This window comes from Poromitra crassiceps (genome assembly GCF_964638095.1).
Source record: "Poromitra crassiceps genome assembly, chromosome: 8".
Taxonomy (NCBI): Eukaryota; Metazoa; Chordata; class Actinopteri; order Beryciformes; family Melamphaidae; genus Poromitra; species Poromitra crassiceps.
Window position 1 is genome coordinate 11526018 of NC_139629.1, and position 20246 is coordinate 11546263.

At 41.3% G+C, this 20246-nt stretch overlaps 1 protein-coding gene across 1 annotated transcript in view; it reads left to right on the plus strand.

Moving 5' to 3' along the window:
• Positions 1-20246, plus strand: part of stxbp5l (syntaxin binding protein 5L) — a gene marked incomplete at both ends in the record, with an annotated part of 240189 nt that overhangs the window by 179032 nt on the left and 40911 nt on the right. The window contains 2 exons of the mRNA XM_083641646.1: positions 361-426; positions 9165-9269. Of these exons, the coding sequence (XP_083497772.1) occupies positions 361-426; positions 9165-9269 (171 nt within the window). The remainder of the gene's footprint in view (positions 1-360; positions 427-9164; positions 9270-20246) is intronic.

The window sequence follows — 20246 nt, forward strand, 5'->3', positions numbered from 1 at the left end:
TCACATCTGGTTTGGTGCCGTTTATTCAGCCATGCTGTTCCTGGAAGACGGAATGGATTCAAAGAAATATGGCCCAGGATATTTAGAGGAGCAAATAGAAAATCAAATGTTAGACTTTTATCCCGTTATGATTCCTTCACAAATAGTTGCAGATGCCCATCGAGAACCAGTTGTCATAGATGGTGACGCTCCATAATCCTTACATATTTCATCCAAGCTGTCCTGTTCAAGGCACTGCATGGCTACTCGCAACCAGGCTGACTTCTGCCAAATCTATTATGACACGTGGGCTTCAAATGACCAGACAGGCTGTGTCTCATTCCGCTTCCCCTTCCTCCCGGCTGCCATTGGCTGCGGCAGGCCTTACTGAACTGTCTGACAACCAGCCATCCGGTGACACAGAGAGAAGCAAGTCTCCCACCTCAGGTAACACCTTACAGACACACACACACACACACACACACACACACACACACACAGACTCGCACACACCAACCACTACCTCGGCCACCTTCCCTGGGTGTAAATGTCACCTTTGATTGTAGATGTTTTGCTGGGGTGCCGTTGTCTTTCAGCTCGCACGGCACCTTGGCGTATGGATGGACACTGCACCCGTCACCCGGAGTGTCTCCACTTGATGTGAATGGCAACTGTGTAAAATCGCAGCTTTACCAGGACAGCTGTCACACTTATGTTGTTGTAACTAGGTTTGGGAACCGTATCCAAAATGCAGAGTACTACCCGGTACCTGTAAAAAAACAACAACATTGCATTTAGGTTGTGTTTATAGGTTGTGAAACCAATTTAACTCACACTAGTTTCAGTTTAGGTTTCCGTGGTGCTGCCCCTTTGGTTTGTACTGTAGCAGAGACCTTTCATATAGAGCGAGACGCCCCATCTTCCAGTCATTTCCTGTAACTGGGTTCGCCACTGCCACGCCCACTTAGGAGACCAGTCAGCCAATGAAGTTTCATACCATCATACCAGCCAATCACAAGCTGATGACCACGCCCATTTAGGAGACGGGAAGAGTACCATTTCTTATTATGGGTGGAGCCTACAGTGGGGTGTCTCTCTATACTAAAGGCCTCTGTTTGTAGTCCACCAGTAAAACCAAGGGGTTCTTGGTTTCCGCCCTTCTTGTGTGTGTGTGTGTGTGTGTGTGTGTGTGTGTGTGTGTGTGTGTGTGTGTGTGTGTGTGTGTGTTGACGTTGTGTTTGCAAGGAGCTGGTGCCTCAGTGGTTAATGTCATGTCTGTGGGGGTGGCGTGGTCGGCCCGATGTCACGTTTGTGGCACAAAAGGTGACTGGCAACTTTATTATAGGATGCATGTCTTCCCTTCTCCTAAAGCGACACACATGCTGCTCTTTCTGGACTGTCAAAGGTACAGATCCTGTGAGAGCTGCTGCCCGCAGATTGCCTTCCTGTACTACTATTGCAGCATGTCGTGGCCTCTTGGATTCACTCTCCGGGTTTCCATGATCCATCCCGGTGTTGAATAGGTTGTACCAAGTGTCTCTCTCTCTCTCTCTCTCTCTCTCTCTCTCTCTCTCTCTCATCCCACTTGTGTTCTCCTCTGCTCAGAGTGCAGCAGCTCTCTGTCATGTGGTGAAACAGCTGCACTTTCACATCACGCTTTGTTTTCATGCAACAACATAAAGGACCATGTGGGGTAGCAAAGATGTAGCCGGCAGCCCGTGGTTATACAGACAGAGACAGAGAAGAGATGGACAGGGGGAGAGAGAGAGAGAGAGAGAGAGAGAGAGAGAGAGAGAGAGAGAGAGAAAAGAGAGAGAGTTGGCTAGAGAGAACAGACCCACCAACCATTGATGTTGAATAGCTGTTGAAACCCATATAAAAATAGCGTCAAGATGAACGTGGTCATTCTACCTGTATGGTTTTGTCAAATCAGAACCTACAGTATACACTGTATATCATTCTGATATGATATCAGATTCAAAAATCTTTGAATGTTTTTTTTTACATCGCGTATTATCATCATAATGTTTGGCTTGAATTGCGGTGCAAACACACCAGAAGCGGAAGCGCCTGGAAGCACGGCTAATTTCCTTTCGGCACCCTTGTTAACAGATTAGACCGTTGAGACCCGGCTCGCCTCCTGCGGTTTTGGCGTCTGGTCTATTTTTTTGCGCGAGTAATTGTGTGAAGCCAGGGAGGAAGTGGTGTGAAGCCAGGGAGGAAGTGGTGTGAAGCCAGGGAGGAAGTGGTGTGAAGCCAGGGAGGAAGTGGTGTGAAGCCAGGGAGGAAGTGGGTATAAGTTGTGACCGACGTGGAGCAAAACAAGCGGCTGCCGGAGCGGTCCAGAAGCAGCTCTCCACTCTGCTCTGCTAAAAATATGCCCCTGGTCTATTTATCTATTTCTGGTCTATGCTTAGTGTTAATTTTGTCTGCAATTTTTTTTATTTAGTCTTAAGGCTGTTACACACCAAGAGCGATGCGAATATACAGCACGAAATTGCAATGCGAATTTTTACCCACCTGTCAATCACAGCAAGAGATGTGTACACGTCGGAAGCAGATTTCTGAAAATTGACTGATATAGGTTTGGAAAATATTGACGTGCAAATTAATCGCATGAAGAAGAAAAAAACGCTCCGTATCCTTGTTAGTTTGTATCATATTTAGTCAACCTCATCCTGTTTTTATTTAGTCAAGTTTTACTCGACTAAAAGTTTGAGCATTTTAGCCTCATCTACTCATCTTAGTATTTTAGTCTAGTTTTAGTCAATGAAAACTGTTCACATTTTAGTCTAGTTTTAGTCAATGATAACTGTTGAATCTGCTGATGCGCTTGCACTAGTAATGGTCATTCGAATGGTCTCGTCTTAGTCTCGGGGAAAAAGGTAGTCGACTAACATTTTTCGTCGTAGTTTTCGTCAACGAAATTAACACTAGTCCTGCTCCGAGTTGCATCAAGTAGATTCAGAGCAAGGAACAAAATTAAACATAACATTTTAATTTAAAAAGTATAGGAGAAGAAATGCAAGTGTTCTCCTGCTATTGACACTGAAATAGCTAACTAACATGATGATGATTATGAAAATACACCTCATGTTGTATCTGAGGTCATATCCTTCGCATTGGACCCTGCTTCGGTTCAAGTTGGAGACACTGGCTGCCGATGGGTAGAAAATATGCAAACATTGAGGATTGTAAAAGAGATAAGTGTATGAATTATGAGTGCGTTTGTGTTAGGGATGGGACAATATGCTTATCTCATCATACGATACGATAAGATAATAAATATGGAGTTCACGATTCAATACAACCACAATATGATGGAATAAATACAAGTTCAAAAAGTAACAACAAAGTGACTGGTGCAGAATTATGTTTATTTCTGAGCCACAAACCTTTCTAGCGATGCCATTGGCTGCTAGACTGTAAACAATCATTAGACAATGTCATTACAAAGTGGAAATAATAGAACTGAATGGAGAGCTTGTGAAATTGTGATGGTCACGCGTCCAATTTGTGATTAGTACAGCAGAATAAAATGGAGCTGAAATCATGATTCATTTTTCTGCCCCAGTGCCCCGCGATATGCACTGTATTGTCTCCATTGTATTTTTGTTTTGCAATATATTGAATTTTAATATCGTCCCATCCATAGTTTGTGTTGAGGTGGCTGTGGTTCTCTTAGGGGAGACAGGGTGAATTTCTGGCTGGTTGTTGAGAATGAAAGGAGCATATACGTATATAATATATGAAAGGAGTATATAATGGAGAGATGGAATGAGAACATCTCCCAGCAGGCGTTCATGTATCTATTGTGTGAAGAGTCTTCATCTTAATGCAGAAAATGGAGAGTAGATTCAAAACGTAAAGGTCAAATTGAGTGTGTGTGTGTGTGTGTGTGTGTGTGTGTGTGTGTGTGTGTGTGTGTGTGTGTGTGTGTGTGTGTGGGTGCGTGTGCGTGTGCATGCGTGTAAGTGTAATTGTGTGTTTAATAGACTGCAAAGCTTCCTGTCAGACCTGCTCAGCTCTGTCTGCTTGATAAGGCTGTGCTGTGGTTTCTAAATGAACACATTTAAAGCCGCTTACATGAACACAATATTCATTGGCCACATAACAAACTTAAAGGATAAGTTCACCCAAAAATGAAAATTCCGTCATTATCTACTCACCCCCATGCCGATGGAAGGATGGCTGACCTTTCTCCCACGTGCGACGTGGGCAAGATGAGGTGTTCTGGGTTGAGTCAGTCATGGATGGAAAAGGGGACGCTCACAGCCCCGCTGTGTCTATTTAGGGCCAGATACAGACTGTGGACAGCTTATTAAGAAAGCCCGCCATCGCCCTGATTCACCCTGTGTGTCAGTAACTACAGGCCTCCTTCTTCTCCATAGACCGTATACAAATATGGACGTAGCCACTGTGACGTCACCCATTGGCTTGTGGACTTTTGACTGTCACTATCTTGGTTATTTGGAGCCAGAAGCAGCTCGCGCAAGACCAGGGGTTTCCCATATAGCCACAGCGCCATCACGCCCCAAAACATACAGTAGTCTGCTTTATCATCTGTTTTACTAAAACATACAGTAGTCTGCTTTATCATCTGTTTTACTAAAACATACAGTAGTCTGCTTTATCATCTGTTCTACTAAAACATACAGTAGTCTGCTTTATCATCTGTTCTACTAAAACATACAGTAGTCTGCTTTATCATCTGTTTTACTAAAACATACAGTAGTCTGCTTTATCATCTGTTTTACTAAAACATACAGTAGTCTGCTTTATCATCTGTTTTTACTAAAACATACAGTAGTCTGCTTTATCATCTGTTTTACTAAAACATACAGTAGTCTGCTTTATCATCTGTTCTACTAAAACATACAGTAGTCTGCTTTATCATCTGTTCTACTAAAACATACAGTAGTCTGCTTTATCATCTGTTTTTACTAAAACATACAGTAGTCTGCTTTATCATCTGTTTTACTAAAACATACAGTAGTCTGCTTTATCATCTGTTCTACTAAAACATACAGTAGTCTGCTTTATCATCTGTTTTACTAAAACATACAGTAGTCTGCTTTATCATCTGTTTTACTAAAACATACAGTAGTCTGCTTTATCATCTGTTTTACTAAAACATACAGTAGTCTGCTTTATCATCTGTTTTACTAAAACATACAGTAGTCTGCTTTATCATCTGTTTTACTAAAACATACAGTAGTCTGCTTTATCATCTGTTTTACTAAAACATACAGTAGTCTGCTTTATCATCTGTTCTACTAAAACATACAGTAGTCTGCTTTATCATCTGTTCTACTAAAACATACAGTAGTCTGCTTTATCATCTGTTCTACTAAAACATACAGTAGTCTGCTTTATCATCTGTTCTACTAAAACATACAGTAGTCTGCTTTATCATCTGTTCTACTAAAACATACAGTAGTCTGCTTTATCATCTGTTCTACTAAAACATACAGTAGTCTGCTTTATCATCTGTTCTACTAAAACATACAGTAGTCTGCTTTATCATCTGTTCTACTAAAACATACAGTAGTCTGCTTTATCATCTGTTTTACTAAAACATACAGTAGTCTGCTTTATCATCTGTTTTACTAAAACATACAGTAGTCTGCTGTATCATCTGTTCTACTAAAACATACAGTAGTCTGCTTTATCATCTGTTCTACTAAAACATACAGTAGTCTGCTTTATCATCTGTTTTACTAAAACATACAGTAGTCTGCTTTATCATCTGTTTTACTAAAACATACAGTAGTCTGCTTTATCATCTGTTTTACTAAAACATACAGTAGTCTGCTTTATCATCTGTTTTACTAAAACATACAGTAGTCTGCTTTATCATCTGTTTTACTAAAACATACAGTAGTCTGCTTTATCATCTGTTTTACTAAAACATACAGTAGTCTGCTTTATCATCTGTTTTACTAAAACATACAGTAGTCTGCTTTATCATCTGTTCTACTAAAACATACAGTAGTCTGCTTTATCATCTGTTTTACTAAAACATATAGTAGTCTGCTTTATCATCTGTTCTACTAAAACATACAGTAGTCTGCTTTATCATCTGTTCTACTAAAACATACAGTAGTCTGCTTTATCATCTGTTCTACTAAAACATACAGTAGTCTGCTTTATCATCTGTTTTTACTAAAACATACAGTAGTCTGCTTTATCATCTGTTTTACTAAAACATACAGTAGTCTGCTTTATCATCTGTTCTACTAAAACATACAGTAGTCTGCTTTATCATCTGTTTTACTAAAACATACAGTAGTCTGCTTTATCATCTGTTTTACTAAAACATACAGTAGTCTGCTTTATCATCTGTTTTACTAAAACATACAGTAGTCTGCTTTATCATCTGTTTTACTAAAACATACAGTAGTCTGCTTTATCATCTGTTTTACTAAAACATACAGTAGTCTGCTTTATCATCTGTTTTACTAAAACATACAGTAGTCTGCTTTATCATCTGTTCTACTAAAACATACAGTAGTCTGCTTTATCATCTGTTCTACTAAAACATACAGTAGTCTGCTTTATCATCTGTTCTACTAAAACATACAGTAGTCTGCTTTATCATCTGTTCTACTAAAACATACAGTAGTCTGCTTTATCATCTGTTCTACTAAAACATACAGTAGTCTGCTTTATCATCTGTTCTACTAAAACATACAGTAGTCTGCTTTATCATCTGTTCTACTAAAACATACAGTAGTCTGCTTTATCATCTGTTCTACTAAAACATACAGTAGTCTGCTTTATCATCTGTTTTACTAAAACATACAGTAGTCTGCTTTATCATCTGTTTTACTAAAACATACAGTAGTCTGCTGTATCATCTGTTCTACTAAAACATACAGTAGTCTGCTTTATCATCTGTTCTACTAAAACATACAGTAGTCTGCTTTATCATCTGTTTTACTAAAACATACAGTAGTCTGCTTTATCATCTGTTTTACTAAAACATACAGTAGTCTGCTTTATCATCTGTTTTACTAAAACATACAGTAGTCTGCTTTATCATCTGTTTTACTAAAACATACAGTAGTCTGCTTTATCATCTGTTTTACTAAAACATACAGTAGTCTGCTTTATCATCTGTTTTACTAAAACATACAGTAGTCTGCTTTATCATCTGTTCTACTAAAACATACAGTAGTCTGCTTTATCATCTGTTTTACTAAAACATATAGTAGTCTGCTTTATCATCTGTTCTACTAAAACATACAGTAGTCTGCTTTATCATCTGTTCTACTAAAACATACAGTAGTCTGCTTTATCATCTGTTCTACTAAAACATACAGTAGTCTGCTTGATCATCTGTTTTACTAAAACATACAGTAGTCTGCTTTATCATCTGTTTTACTAAAACATACAGTAGTCTGCTTTATCATCTGTTTTACTAAAACATACAGTAGTCTGCTTTATCATCTGTTCTACTAAAACATACAGTAGTCTGCTTTATCATCTGTTCTACTAAAACATACAGTAGTCTGCTTTATCATCTGTTTTACTAAAACATACAGTAGTCTGCTTTATCATCTGTTTTACTAAAACATACAGTAGTCTGCTTTATCATCTGATTTACTAAAACATACAGTAGTCTGCTTTATCATCTGTTTTACTAAAACATACAGTAGTCTGCTTGATCATCTGTTTTACTAAAACATATAGTAGTCTGCTTTATCATCTGTTTTTACTAAAACATACAGTAGTCTGCTTGATCATCTGTTTTACTAAAACATACAGTAGTCTGCTTTATCATCTGTTTTACTAAAACATACAGTAGTCTGCTTTATCATCTGTTTTACTAAAACATACAGTAGTCTGCTTTATCATCTGTTTTACTAAAACATACAGTAGTCTGCTTTATCGTCTGTTTTACTAAAACATACAGTAGTCTGCTTTATCATCTGTTCTACTAAAACATACAGTAGTCTGCTTTATCATCTGTTTTACTAAAACATACAGTAGTCTGCTTTATCATCTGTTCTACTAAAACATACAGTAGTCTGCTTTATCATCTGTTTTACTAAAACATACAGTAGTCTGCTGTATCATCTGTTCTACTAAAACATACAGTAGTCTGCTTTATCATCTGTTTTACTAAAACATACAGTAGTCTGCTTTATCATCTGTTTTACTAAAACATACAGTAGTCTGCTTTATCATCTGTTCTACTAAAACATACAGTAGTCTGCTTTATCATCTGTTTTACTAAAACATACAGTAGTCTGCTTTATCATCTGTTCTACTAAAACATACAGTAGTCTGCTTTATCATCTGTTCTACTAAAACATACAGTAGTCTGCTTTATCATCTGTTTTACTCCAAATGGGACCTACAAAATGAACATTGAGACCATAAACTCATTAGAGAGCATCAGCTCATTAGGGAAGTGTTTACTGAGGCCATCAATCACATACTGTATATGGAGTGTGTGATCACAATTCCTTGTAGTCATAGAAAGGTGTTACTGCTCTGTTGATTTCCCCCTGGTTTGTTTGCTGAAAGTGGGCCTAAATGGTAGATGGATAAATAGCTCAAGACGACTTCTCCTCTAGGAGTTAGTATGAAATGTTCTCTGTGTTGTACTCCACTGCAGTGCTAAATCAGAGCACGAAAGAACTCACTAAAAATGACTGTCTTATCCTTTGTAATACTTTTATCAATAACTAATGACCTGCCATGTTGACAACTTTCAGAGTTGCTGCAATAGAAGTACAGTAGCAGCAGCTGCACCTTAACAGCAAGTCACTGGTAGTTGTGGTTATAGGCTTGGGCCAAAAAAAAAAGAAAAAAAAGCAGTGATAATATTGTACTGTATATCACGATATTTTGGTGGCACAGTATCGCAATATAAAACTTTGCCTATACTGTAGGTACTAGTAATAGTGGTTCTAGTAGTAGGGATATTGTAGTGGTACAGTAATACAGTAGTTGTGCTTGTCATGCTTAATGGATAGCATAGTGCCATCTGAATAGTATTTGCTTGCACGTAACCTTCATCTAAACCCTTTTTTTTTATGTTTAATAACGTCTCAACTGACTGTTTTCCTTACTGTTACCTGCAAGTCTCTCTTTTCCCAAATTCACCCATTGTGTTTGTCTCTCCCCCTTTCCCTGAAAAGTATGTGTCTGTTCTGTTGGATCTCCTATTCCAGTTCATTACCCAACCTCCCTTCACAATGACCCCCGCGTGCTGCCAGAGCCTGTGGCCAGTCTGAGAGCCAGCCACTGCAGTCCAGTCTTTTACTTACTGGACAATGGTAAGAGCCAGCCACTGCAGTCCAGTCTTTTACTTACTGGACAATGGTAAGAGCCAGCCACTGCAGTCCAGTCTTTTACTTACTGGACAATGGTAAGAGCCAGCCACTGCAGTCCAGTCTTTTACTTACTGGACAATGGTAAGAGGAGGGATGCCTGGAAGGGAAGGGGGGTACTGTATGGAGGTACAGAGGGAGGGTGAGGGTATATTTGGGCTGGGTTTGTACCATTGGGTGGTTTGATGTTGCGCCTTGCATGCTACTGTGACCGTGCTTCCACACTGCGAGCAACACAATGAACACATCAGCGGGAGTCCATTGATTTCCTATAGAGCTGAGCAACCAGGGAATGGATGGCCAATGGGAGTTGGCCACCACTCATCGGTTTTCTGTGCTTTCCAGTTTCCCTACCAATGTCTGCTTTTCAATTGCTCTGCCTGGCAAGTACAAAATGGACAAGACATTGATTGCAGCAACTCAAGGCTCCCCAGTTCTCTTTTATTTAAAAGACTACAGGAATAAACGTCTCAAAATTGTTGCTTGGAGAATAGCTGTGTCCTTATGTTGGGGTCAATGTTAATCTCTGAGGATATTTGATTGATTTTTTTGTTTAATGTGACACGACACGCCCATCAAGTTGCTCGCAGTGTGAACACGCAGTTAGGGACTGTGGTTCTAGTAGTAGGTAGGGCTGGGCAATATAATCCATATTATATCGATATCGTGATATGAGACTAGATATCGTCTTAGATTTTGGATACCGTGATATCGTGATATAGCATGTTGTCTTTTCCTAGTTCTAAAGACTGACTGTATTACAATAAAGTGATGTCATTTTCTGAACTTACCAGACTGTTCTAGCTGTTCTATTACCTTTACCCACTTGGTCATTATATCCATATTACGGATTATTTTCTCAAAAATCTAATTGTGTAAATATTTTGAGAAAGTACAAATCTTTGTCGCAATATCGATATTGAGGTATTCGGTCAAACATATTGTGATATTTGACTTTGTCCATATCGCCCAGCCCTAGTAGTAGTAGGCTGTCTGTCGCGGCTTTGTCTTTGGATTCCATGTATGCGGGGTGCTGCGTTGCCTGGCCTCGGACTCAGCTGCGGCGGAGCAGATGTGGTGATGTCTGTCTATGTGCCAGATGTGAAATGTTGCCTTGCACCCCTCATCACCGGGCCACGCTGCGAGGCGCCCGGGCATGGGAAGAGGAAGGAGGGATATTCCGGCCGGGTCCTCCTCCTCCTCGCTCTTGGGCGCCTCTCACGCTTCATCCTCTGTGGTGTCCATCACAGCGCCTCCTGGTGCTGGGGGGAACCATCTGTCTCTGCCACCCAAAGTGTCTCACTCACTCTGTTTGTGCCTCGATTAACCCACAACCTCAGCTAATAGAGTAGAGCAGGAATGAGTCTGGAAGACCTGGGGCCGGTTGCACCAAGTGGTCTTACGACTGGTCTTAAGCTAAGTTGGTCGTAACTTTACGACCTAACAGCTACGCCGGTTGCACCAAGAGGGCTTAAGCCTTCTTTTCACTACGCCCAGGCGTAACTCTTACGCCTGGTCGGGAGGATGCGTAATGAAGTGCCTGCCTGTAACAGAGATCTCCGTGTCTATCAGCGGAGACCTGCTGTAATTGAGTCCTTACCGTCTTCATCGTCGTAAAGTCGCCTTTGAAGCATGAAGTTAGATTATAACGAACTAGTTGTGTGGCTTAGCCTTCCCAAATGTTGAGGGTCGTTTTTTAGAATTTAATACATAGAATTGGGAACGTTACATTCAATTTCATTCAGACTGCCTGACACTAATCGCCGCCGCCATTTTCCCCCGGGGCTTCTACAGGAGGAGGGGGGTGGGAGGAGGGAGGGTGTAGTGACGCACATACAGTAGTGGGTGACGGCGCGAGGCACATTTTTGGCCCAATCAGGGGGCATTCCCCCGCAATTCACATGGACGCGCATTGCTACGACCAGCGTAGTTAAGACCAGATGTAAGCCCTATTGGTGCAACAGGCGTAAATCCACTCTAAAGACTGGTCTTAACTAAGACCGACGTAGGAGTTACGACCAGGCATAGTTAAGACCACTTGGTGCAACCGGCCCCTGGACATTAGCACTTCCGGTTCCTACCTGTAAAAGTCAATGGGATTTTCGATGGGGATTTTGGTGAAATGTTTGAAATAAGGTCTGTGGTTAACAAAAGTTTATGAAACAGCTAACTTTGTGTTCAGCAAGATAATCTTCACAAATGAGGACCACTTTTATTGATTTTCTAAGCGTAAATGTGTTTCAGAAAACGCTTCGAAAGTCAGAAGAGTGGTCCTCATTTTTTAGCATTATCTTGCAGAACACAAACTTTACTGTTTCATAAACTTTTGTTAACCACAGACCTTATTTCATCCATTCAACCGAAATTCCCAAAATCCCATTAACTTGTACACGTAGGAACCAGGAAATGCAGGGACTTCTGCGTAAGCCTACACAAATACGTCATCCCTGCGGTGTTCTATGTTCATCACCGTCTCGTCTGTTAACTAACTGCATGATGTCCGTGAGGCAGGCTGTGCTGCTGCCGATGAACCTGGCTTCAGCTTGCATTGTAGCTTTATCAGAGGTCTGCCCTTATTCACTCCAAAATGACATGTTTTTATACACGTGCTCATGTTCGGATAGCAAGAACAAGGCCCCGATCCCGGAGTGAACTGTACTTCTGCCATAAACAGAGGGCACATCATATCATTATGATTAGTCACCATATAATAGGGTAATCTTCATACAGGTAACTATTGTAAGTCCCTCTTCATGCATTTATTCTGCATTGATCGACAGACACTTCTTAAACAATACATTTCTTTACTTTGATGCACAACTCTGATGTTGCTCAACCAAACTTACAAGGCCATTCCTTTTTACTTCCAAACAACTGAAATGATATACTTCCTCGTGATGTGAAAGCTAAGAGCAGGAATACTTCAGCAAGCACACGGTAATGGCTTCATCTGTTGGTACAAAAAAGTGTGTGTGCGTGCATGCGTGTGTGTTGTGTGTGTATATATGTATATACACACATTTATATTTATTTATTTATTTAACAACCTCTTAGGCTCTTTAGCTCAGTGAATAATCCCAAAATGTCCCAAAATAGCCATATTTATTATTGGTCCACTTTATATTATTATTATTATTATTATTATTATTATTATTATTATTATTATTATTATTATTATTATTATTATTATTATTATTATTATTATTATTATTATTGTTGGTGTTGTTGTTGTTGTTGTTGGTGGTGTTGTTGTTGTTAATTTAAACTAATTCTTTGAACCATTCATCTAAGCAAGAATTGTAGTGGGGCGACTGAGCTGTTAAATAGATGCATGAAGAGCATCTGTGTCTAACAGGTTTATTATGAGAGCAGCTGTCCTGCCTCTGTGTTCCTGCTGCAGCACATTTTACATGTATTGTGGTTGCAACATCGGTCACTGCAGTTTATTATGCAACACACACACACACACACACACACACACACACACACACACACACACACACACACAGCTCACCTCTCATCTCATTAGCAACGCTAATCTGAAAGACGTTACCTGAAAAATTTGAAAAAGAACCCTAATTGATTGAAGAATTCAATTACAGTGTCGTACTGTACTGTACTGTACCACCTTAATTTTCTCTGCAAAGGGCGACATTTTATTGATTTCAAAATCACCTTCGATCCTCAGCTGCCCAAGGAGGCTATTTACAACAAGTAAACTGCATATTACACGAGACTTACGACATCTTTGGCCTCTGGTTTTCCATGCCAGAGCACTTTCTGTGTTTTTGTCCCTGAGGTCTAATCAATAAAGCAAGACTGCTCTACAGGGGACCGTCTCCCCACTGCTGCTTCCACTCCAGTCCATGTTTCTACGGCCCTGTATTACCAAATGGCTCCAAGCCGAGCCACAATAGTTTTTCAGAGCAATCATTTGATGACAAGAATCAATATGGCGAGCCTAGACTCTTTGTGACTTTGTGTCTGCCTACAGTAAAGTCAACAAAAAGTGCTCCAAAGTCTCAAGTAATGTTAGAACGATCAGCATTATACAGTATAAAAAAAAAAGGCAAGTTCATTGTCACGCTGTCAAAGCAGCCCAGTCGCCAGATTAAAATGCCGGCATTGTATGTTTTTAGAATAGAAGTGATCAAAGTAGTCCTCGTTTGTGAAGATTATCTTGCTGAAACTTTTGTTAACCACAGACCTTATTTCAGGCATTTAACTGAAATTCCCATACAAAAATCCCATTGCCCTCCCCCCCCCCACGAACCAGGGTAAGCCTACAAAAATATGTCATCCCTGTGGTACCAAAGAAATGTAACATATATGTCCATATTATGGACATTTCTGAACAAAAATAAATACCTATAATTTTTACATTTCTAGATATGTGAATAATTAACGTTACACGCGGTGACCTTCAGACTATGACATAATGAAAGGTTAGTAGGTCAAGGGTCAAGACCGCGGTAGGGAGAAGGGGTGATATTGCGTGACCTTGATATTAAGGTTCTATCTGCCTTCAGGATAGTTCTGAGATATTGAGCTTCAACGTTTTCAGCATCCATTGAGTTAAATGGAGATGGGTCCTATTGCTTTTGAAATTACAGACTCAAAAACCATTATTTTCAAAAAATAACACCACACATAGGTTGCAACAGGCACAACGTGCTTTTGCCAAGTAGGACGTCTTCATACAATAGGTCCGTGTGACTAACTCAGCTTTGACAATAAGGTCAGATAGAACCTTATAATACCAAGGTCTGACTTGTAACTTTCTCGTCATGAGGGAGCTGGTTTGAATCCCGGCCCAAACCATAACCCCAACCCCAACCAAGTTGTTTTTGTTGCCTAAACCCAACCGTTGTTTTACTTGCCTAACCGGTCGATCCAAGCCGTGGGTCCCGCCAGGCCCGGGAGCCACGAGTTGCGTAACCAGTGGTTCCTAATTGGTGTGCCGCGGCAGCCCATTTAGTTTTTTAGCCCAAAACACTTGATAAAAAAAGTCATTATCAATTTATGATAATGACCCCGCGCTCTGCAGATGAATGGACTATTCCTTCTCTATAGCGGAGTTGAGCCTGCATGTGTGCAGCGCTTGAAGCAGACTCACACAACTTCACAGGGAATCAATAACTCCTCCAGGTAATGTGATGCAATTGAACATCAAACAGTTTAACAGCGTTGTCAGAGCGCATTTCAAAAGATTTCAAAGGGAAAAAATACGAAAAATAGAGCAATCATTTTACTTTCGCTCGTCTCTTGTTGGCTGATGGGAGCATGAGCACCGACCCACCAACCTCCCACCCCCCCAACCGCCATGAAAACAGAAAGAGAATGATGATGATAGTTAAGAAAAAAAATGCATTCAATGAATGCAATCAACTAGCAGCCTATTTAATTGTCAGATGGCAGAGTAACAGGTGGATGGAAAGGTAGGGAGCAGAGTATGTGAGCGGAGTGGAGTGGTGAGAATTTCCACTAATCGCTCACGGAGCGGTCCGTTCCATCCACTCCACCACTCACGGCCCATCCGCTCCATATCGCTCTGCGCTCAACACAGGTTTCAGTCCACTTTAAACTGTATGCACTTTCTGCTGAATCCTGAATGTCTTTTTTGTGTTTAATATTGTTTGTATATTATGTCCTGCTGCACTGTATTTGTCTGAGAGTGAACCAAGACAAATTCCTATCAACTTGTTGACATGGCAAAACATTTATTGAATCTTGAATTTAAATCACTCCGCTCCAGCTCCAGCTTTGTCGCCGTAAGCCAAGGCTTCCACAACTGTGGGGGCAAGGGAGGCCGTTACGTAGTAGAAGTAACCAGGAAGGACCGGTGTCTGTGCGGGAGGACCCAACTGTCCATTTTTAACATTTTCGTGGAAGGACATTTCAAATATGAACATTTCAGTGGATCCTATAAACGTACAATGCCAACATTTTACCCTGGCGTTTGGGGTGGTCAAAGAGGCCTCCGGGTGATGAAATGTATCCAACGTCATGTAAACTATGGAGTCCCGGATCTGCCGTATCAACAAATAAATGAATAAATGTATAAATGAGCAGATAAATACATATATATGTATCATAAATATATGTAGAAATAAATGTAGATGACATAAATGTATATATATGTGTATTTTCCTATTTTTGTACGTTTTATATATTTATTTAATGATTTATTTGTGTATTTATACATTTATACATTTATTTATACATTTATACATTTATTTATACATTTATACATTTATTTATACATTTATACATTTATACATTTATTTATACATTTATACATTTATTTATACATTTATACATTTATTTATACATTTATTTATGGCATTTATTTATGTGTGTTTTATTTTATTTATGTCTGTTTTATTTACCTCCCATTTATTTATGTGCCTTGTATTTAGTGATGTCTCCTTTGTATTTAGTGATGCGTCCTTGCTTCCTTTCCTTTTCTGTATGCATTTCTGCCTCACTCAATGCAAATTAGGGGGGCGGCCCGTGCATTTATGCCTGCTGCTCAATGCAGATTAGGGGGCTGGCCGTCATGGGCTCAAGTCTTTGCCTATTGGCTCGAATGCACATTGTCCTATCTGCTCCAAACTTGTCATGCATGATAAGTGTCCATGCCTGAAGATATCTGCACATCAATATCCATGGTATTTACACTCATAGCGCCACCTACTGGCAACAGGAAATGACATGTTTTACACTTACATGAACTGCTCAGAGTGGGTTGAACACATCCACCTCGGATGTGGTCAGAAAATCCTTTACCACCCAATGCAGCTTCATTGTGATGATTATGAGTGCTCATTGACTGGCGTGGGCGTGGCGCCATGGCGAAGGTTGATGTTTCGCCGTCACACAGGAAGTTGGAGTAACTTCATTGTAGATTGTCCAATCTGCTCCAAACTTGTCATGCATGATAACTGTACATGCCTGAACACATCTAGATGTCAATATCCATTTATAGTCATAGCGCCCCCTACTGGCAACACAGAAAGTGCTTTGTAACTTGGCCCTACATGCTCACACGTGCACCAAACTTCACATGTTTGATGAGCATCCCAGCCTGAAGACATCTAGATGACCATTTGGAGTTAGAGGCAGAGCGCCCCCTACTGGCCACACAGAAAGCGGTTTGTAACTCGGCCGTACATGGTCACACCCGCAACGAACTTCACATGTTTGATGAGCATTCCAGACTTCACACATGTACATGCCAATATAGCATTATAGGCAGAGCGCCCCCTACTGGCAACACATAAAGTTGATTGTAACTCAACTGAACGTTGTCCTATCTGCTCCAAACTTGTCGTGCATGATAAGTGTCCATGCCTGAAGATATCTGCAGATCAATATTCAGTGATAGTTACAGCGCCACCTACTGGCAAAAGGAAATGACAAGTTTTACACGTACATGAACTGCTCATAGTGGGTTGACCACATCCACCTCAGATGTGGTCAGAAAAGCCTCAAGCTCTCGATTAACCTTCATTGTGAGGATTATGAGTAAGACATTGATATGTCAATATCCATTTATAGTCATAGCGCCCCCTACTGCCAACACATAGATCGTTTTGTAACTCGGCAGTACATGGTCCCCCGTGCACCAACATACACATGTTTGATGACCATCCCAGCCTGAAGACATCTGGATGACCATTTGGAGTGATAGGCAGAGCGCCCCCTTCTGGCCACACAGGGAGTTGGAGTAACTCCATTGTAGATTGTCCAATCTGCTCCAAACTTGTCATGCATGATGAGTGTACATACCTGAAGACATCTAGATGTCAACATCCATTTATAGTCATAGCGCCCCCTACTGCCAACACAGACAGTGGTTTGTAACTCGGCCCTATATGCTCACACGCGCACCAAACGTCACATGTTTGATGAGCATCCCAGCCTGAAGACATCTATAGGACCATTTGGAGTTAGAGGCAGCGCGCCCCCTACTGGCCACACAGGAAGTTGGAGTAACTCCATTGTAGATTGTCCAATCTGCTCCAAACTTGTCATGCATGATCAGTGTACATACCTGAAGACATCTAGATGTCAACATCCATTTATAGTCATAGCGCCCCCTACTGCCAACACAGACAGTGGTTTTTGTAACTCGGTCCTATATGCTCACACGCGCACCAAACGTCACGTTTGATGAGCATCCCAGCCTGAAGACATCTATAGGACCATTTGGAGTTAGAGGCAGAGCGCCCCCTACTCGCCGCACAGGAAGTTAGAGTAACTCCATTGTAGATTGTCCAATCTGCTCCAAACTTGTCATGCATGATCAGTGTCCATGCCTCAAGCCATCTATATGTCAATATCCATTTATAGTCATAGCGCCCCCTACTGGCAACAAAGAAAGTGGTTTGTAACTCGGCCCTACATGCTCACACGTCCACCAAACATCACATGTTTTATGAGCATCCCAGCCTGAAGACATCTAGATGACCATTTGGAGTTATAGGCAGAGCGCCCCCTACTGGCCACACAGGAAGTTGGAGTAACTTTATTGTAGATTGTCCAATCTGCTCCAAACGTGTCATGCATGATAAGTGTCCATGCCTGTACACATCTATATGTCAATATCCATTCATAGTCATAGCGCCCCCTACTGGCAACACAGAAAGTGGTTTGTAACTCGCTCCTACATGCTCACATGCGCACCAAACTTCACATGTTTGATGACCATCCCAGCCTGAATACATCTAGATGACAATTTGGAGTGATAGGCACAGCGCCCCCTACTGGCCACACAGAAAGCGGTTTGTAACTCGGCCGTACGTGGTCACACCCGCAACAAACTTCACATGTTTGATGACCATCCCAGACTTCACACATGTACACGCCAATATAGCATTATAGGCAGAGCGCCCCCTATTGGCAACAGGAAATTACATCTTTTACACTTACATGAACTGCTCATAGTGGGTTGACCACCTCCACCTCACATATGGTCAGAAAAGCCTTAACCCCTCGATTAACCTTCATTGTGAGGATTATGAGTAAGACATCTATTATGTCAATAGCCATTTATAGGCATAGCACCCCCTACTGGCGACACAGAAAGTGGTTTGTAACTCGGCCCTACACGGTCCCACGCGCGCCTACATCCACATGTTTGATGACCATCCCAGCCTGAACACATCTAGATGACAAATTGGAGTGATAGGCAGAGCGCCCCCTTCTGGCCACACAGAAAGCTGTTTGTAACTCGGCCATACACAGCCACACCCGCACCCAACTTCACATGTTTGGTGAGCATCCCAGACTTCACGCACGTACACACCGTCACCGATATAGCATTAGAGGCAGAGCGCCCCCTATCGGCAACACAGGGAGTTGATTGTAACTCGACCGAACGTTGTCCTATCTGCTCCGAACCCCGACGCGCGGCGGGTGCGAGGGCCCACGACGCTGCCTGCAGCTTTAATTAGAGCCCGAGCACCGGCATGGTCGGTTGGCGAAGGACCTATTGTATTCCAAGGGATTATTATTAGGGGTCCAAGCACGAAGTGCGTGGATCCCTATTGTAATTGTTCCGGTTATTAGGGGTCCAAGCACGAAGTGCATGGATTGTATCTGTTGTATCTGTTCTGATTATTATTATTTATTTTTTTATTCTTCTCCGGTAAAACTGTATGTACAGCAGAAACTGTAATGCTCAGCATAGCCAGACTGGGCACATAGATTGGAAATGTGCCTCACTACTCAGAAACAAAAAATTACCCATACCGGCCAGATGGTGGCGCTATAACAGACCATTTCGCGTTATGCTCCATATCTTCTGAACCGTGTGTCCTATACTCAAAATTTCTTTCAAATCAAATCACTTCTCAGGGATTCCTTGGATCAATATGCATCTATCTATGTAGGCCGCGCCCATTTGCGTCTGCCTAGATTTTCCACCATTTTGAATTTGATCAAAACCCTACTTTTGCTAACTCCTCCTAGACCGTTTGGCCAAATCACACAGTTTTGAAATGATAAATCTCTAAACGTTTAATGAAACACACCCAGACACTAAATTGCCCACAACTCATTAACCGGTCAATTACAACTACTGCTGCTACTACTGCTACCAGTCCCACTACTACCAACACTACTATTACTACTATTCCTACTACTGCTACTACTAGGCTACTACTACTACTGCTTGGAAACTGTCAGGTCACCGGATCTCAACCAAATTTTGTTTACTTGTGCACATACCAACTCTGAATAAATGTGCCTTATTTTGTGTTTATTATGTCTCATATATCCCCCATGTCACCGGATGCTTGGACCCCGCATTGCCGCTTGCGGCTATATTTATTGTTATTATACTTACACTTTGCGTGCATTTTTGAGGGTCTAAACATGCACAAAAAGTGGCCAAACTTTGCACATCCGTCACAAGTGGCGAAAATTTTCAGATTTCAAGGTTTTTGGCCAGGGGCGTGGCTAAATGCCTCCATAGTGCCTCCTATAAACGGAATAGCCCTCGCACTAAGTTTCACCTACAGCTACGAAAATTGCAGGGCACATGTATCATGGCCAGACTGATGGAAAAGTCTCTTGGTGCCAGGATCCACACCCAACCGGAAGTCAGCCATTTTGAATTTACTGTGCAATATTTCAGACATTTCACCCATTTCCAGGGGTCAGACTTTAACGAACTCCTCCTACGGGGTTCATCAGATCACCCTCAAACTTGCACAGCAGATAGAAGAGACCCCAATGATGAATAGTTATTAAAAGTTTGCATTTACCATGGACGGCGTGGGTGTAGCTACGCGGCGAAGATCGATGTCTCGCCATGACACACGAAGTCGCTGTCACTCGAATGCACATTGTCCTATCTGCTCCAAACTTGTCATGCATAACTGTCCATGCCTGAAGACATCTATATGTCAATAACCA